This window comes from Sinocyclocheilus anshuiensis, unplaced genomic scaffold (assembly GCF_001515605.1).
Source record: "Sinocyclocheilus anshuiensis isolate Anshui unplaced genomic scaffold, SAMN03320099.WGS_v1.1 scaffold1531, whole genome shotgun sequence".
NCBI lineage: Eukaryota > Metazoa > Chordata > Actinopteri > Cypriniformes > Cyprinidae > Sinocyclocheilus > Sinocyclocheilus anshuiensis.
Genome location: NW_015551200.1, coordinates 670,470 through 674,612, shown reverse-complemented (window position 1 = coordinate 674,612; position 4,143 = coordinate 670,470). Strand labels below are relative to the sequence as shown.

The window sequence follows — 4,143 nt, the reverse complement described above, 5'->3', positions numbered from 1 at the left end:
CTCGTCAATAAATGAGTACAAAACAGCGTTTCCTAGCACCTGTCGATTACTGATTGTTTGGAATTATAAATATGAGCGTAGTTTATCTGTTAATATTACATGCACTTTTTTTTTGTTTTTTTTTTAGTTTGTTACTCAGACGCAGGCAGTGCGCTGCATGAGACAAAAAAGTAATATAGCCAAAACAACCGCATAGCCGCTTTTTAGTGTAGATGCATGTTGATTTTATCAGACGATGCCGCGATTATAAATGAGAGTGACCCCTGGTTAACATTAAAAGGGGTCGTGTTTAGTCACTATTTAGTGTGGTATTTTTTGACAATATTCACTCATGACAGTAAAATAGGGCATTCTAAGTCAATATACTGCAGTATTTCCTCTCTCAGTCAGTAGAAAATATGGTTAACACCCGGTCATGCATGAAAAAAAAATACCGTCATGTACCGTGAAACCGGTATAATTTTGAAAAATACCGTGATATAAATTTTTGGTCATACCGCCCAGCACTACTACTTACCCAAAACGTTTGAATGGTAGTGTATACTAAATCAATAAATTTTATGCTAATCAATGCAGAAAACATGCTATGGTTTGTTACCCCATTTGTGCAAAAAAAGTTTGAAAGAAAATCTGTGCCTGAAAGCAAAATGAGAGGGAACAGACTGCGAGTCATAGGTTTGCTCTCATAGCTGAGGATTTCAGGTTGTTCGGTTTCATTTCACACGATTATTCACATGGCAGAATGCAAGCTAAAAGTTACAGGGAACTGAAGCAATTCATGTCTACTCTATTTCTGTTGTTTTGCTTTAGGCAGCACAACATGTGGCTCTTACATGGCTTTATCTGAGTCTCGAGTTTAAAGGCACATTAGTGTGCAGAATCAGTTTACTAACATGCTAAGTGACTCACTTGATTCATTCGTTGCCACTCAAGATTGACAGCAAGATGTAGGAAAAGAGAGATGGGAAACAGGGAGAGATGGATAAATGAATGAGAATCATCTGCATTCAGCAGCAGAGAGGAGGAGGATAGAGGGATTGAGTGGGAGGACGAGAGAGGAAGTGAACAGATCCTCCAGACAGAGAGCGAGCATGCGTGGGTGACCTCTTGTGTATCTCTTTACGTCTGTGAAGGGGAAAGAAAGAGGTGGAAGGAGCCAAGATAACTGCTTAAAGATATTGTGCATGTATAAAAGCAAGTTTGATGTGACAGCACATGTATGTCTGCGTGTGTGAGCAGTTTATACAAAGGCGGCTAAAAGCAGCATGTCTGTCTGAGCTCAGGATGTGTTCAGGGTTCTGCGTGTGTCATGAATGTAGAACACAGAGCAGATGAAAAGCGCTTTGATGTCCATTTGCACAGGTGTCAGAGACAATCATCTAAATGCATTCTCCTCTTCATCCAGAAACACTGAGATGGAGAGAGAGAGTGTGTAATGCAAAGAGGCATAAAGGTTGCAATCAATCCTGTCCAGCTGAGAGGAATTGCAGAAGGAAAAAAGCTCTCAAAAGATCACAGCTGAAGATGTAAACAAAGCATTGCAGAATATGGTAATATACAGACTTGCATATAAGGTGTCTCAAAAAGAAGAAGAAATGTGGATTTGGTACAAGGAATTAGAGTGAAACATGATGCTACAGACATACACGTTTACTTAGATAAATAGTAATACTTCATAGACATTTTAATTTATTTATTTATTTATCCTCTTTTTTTTATTTTTTCAAATGAGGACGTCGCCAAAAGGAGATTTGGTCAAATTTAGCTGGCTTTTGGTACAAATTTGTCCCCAGAGTAATGTTAAGCAGGGACCGAGAATACATAGAAAACAAAAAAAGGAATATTTTTCTTTAGGATGCACGATATTGATACCATATCAGTTAAATATTAGATATTAGATATTTTAAGTTGCTGTAATCAAATGACATTGCTTTTAGGAGCGATATGAAGATATTTTAAGTTATCGGTATCGGCCAATAATTGTATATTTTATTGTTCATGCTCACTTCCTCAAATTTTAACATTTTAATTACCATTCTGATCATCTATTGCTCACTTAAACTTAACTTTACAGTTTAAATTAAAAACACTAATAATTTAATAATTCTATTAAATCTTGAGTGAATCTCAAAATCAATATTTATTTTTTATACATTTTGATGCCTAAATTCACTTGTAGCATTTACAAGTCTTTTTTACTGTTTTATTAAGACAAAATAGCATAGAAAGCCATTTGGTGTTATCAGCATTTGTTGGTTATTGGCCACACGATGAAAGTGTTGTTTTCTATTAATGACAATCAAATTGTATATATATATTTTAACAATAAACAAAAAAGTAACTTATTTATGATTAAAGTAAATGAATTAAAAATAAAATTCTGAATAAACTGATATCGATAACTGCATTTATTTGTAAGATAATTAGACAAAGAATTCTGTTTTCAAACAATTTATCTTGCTCTCTCTCACTCTCTCCAGTCTTTCTGTGTCTCAGGTGGAAAGAAGATTGGGATACTTTGCATAAAATATGAAAGACAAATGTCTCTATTTCAGAGTTAAGACTACTCTTAATCGTGTCATATTCATCCATCTCGCTCCCACTCTCTCTTCTCCTTTATAATCTTATTCATTCTACTCTTCTCCTTCAGTTTCACCTTTTTCTCACCTTCCTTCCAGAGATAGGATTTCACTAATCTTCCCCTTGCTCCCTTCTTTCCTTTACCTTTCATTTAAGCTCTGGAAGGCATCTCTGTAACCCCTTCTATCCTTCTCTCTCCTCACAAATTCCTTCAGTCTCCTACGGCAAGCTCACAGATTTCCTTCTTTCTTTTACCTTTTCTTGCCCTCCTGATCTCTGTGCCTCCAGTCCAGTCGACTTTTTCGGTACAAAAGGTTCATGTCGCCACGGGGATGCTCCTCCTTACAGCCAATAACAGCACAGTGCAGCCACTGGCCCCGCCTCTCTATGGCACGCAGGAAATTCTCCACCACCACATCCTGGGCGGAGTCAGAGCTCATGGTATAGAGGACCAATTAGGAGCCGGGGGAAGGATTTTTTTCCCCCTTCCCAGTTACCTGTAAGAGTGAAATGCAGGCACTTGGTTAGTAATTTGCATTTTCAATAGTATGCAAATTAATTCCATTCTGATAACATAAAATCCCAACCATCCAAACTGAACGGAAATAGTTAACACAGCACAGAAGCTTCACGAAAGTGCTTTACTCAGCGTTCTCTACACCTATACTCTGCATTTCCTAGTGCTGTTCATGTTGTTCTTTTTTGATGTGGAAAAGGGAAGACAGTTTGGACTAAGTGTCCATAATAGAGGCTCTAATGCACAAGTCCCTTCTCCCCCTGGACAAAAAATAAATAATCACCTTAGACTGGCAGAGATAGAGGTAAGCAGCTGTTTACATTCCCTTATGATCATGATAAGTAGGATTACAAGCACATTTCCATTAAAAAATTCATTAGGACTTTCATTTTTTATTGCTTTATAGAAGGTTCAGAGCTCCCACAATTTTTGAACAAACAATTTATAAGACTGACCTTTCTAGTAGTTTGTGATTACTAAAATCTAACTAAAAATAAAAACGAACTAAAATGTAAAAATGATTGCGATTTGTTACTTAAACTACTGAAAATCATTTTTGTTAACTGACATTTTTGTTAAAAAAAACAACTTTAGAAAATTAGAAATGTTGCCTTGGCAACTAACTGAAATAAAATAAGTTGAAATACTAAAATTATTAAAACTGAAATATTAAAAGCTAAAAGAAATATTTAAAAAACTATATAAAACTGACAAAAGCACATCACAAAATTACAAAAAATTTGAACTAAAATTAAAATAAAACCTGAAAATATATAAAAAACTAATGTCAAAATATTAATACTCTACCAGAATATAATACTAAAATAACACTTATTCTCTCACAAATGAGACTTCTATACTACACAAACCATGTCTATACAAACGACAGATGAATCTTTGCCAACATAGAGTTAATTTTCACATTCATATATCACAATATATGATTGCTTGCACTTCTCAGTATATATATATATATATATATATATATACACACTACCGCTCAAAAGTTTGGGATCAGTAAGACTTGTAATGTTTTTTAAAGAAGT

The 4,143-nt window shown here is 35.1% G+C and overlaps 1 protein-coding gene across 1 annotated transcript in view; it reads right to left on the bottom strand.

Annotated features, from left to right (window-relative positions):
* Window positions 1-3,020, bottom strand: part of nyap1 (neuronal tyrosine phosphorylated phosphoinositide-3-kinase adaptor 1) — a 21,025-nt gene extending 18,005 nt beyond the window's left edge. Inside the window, exon 1 of the mRNA XM_016453655.1 lies at window positions 2,836-3,020. Within this exon, the coding sequence (XP_016309141.1) occupies window positions 2,836-3,020 (185 nt within the window). The remainder of the gene's footprint in view (window positions 1-2,835) is intronic.
* Window positions 3,021-4,143: the final 1,123 nt, after the last annotated feature.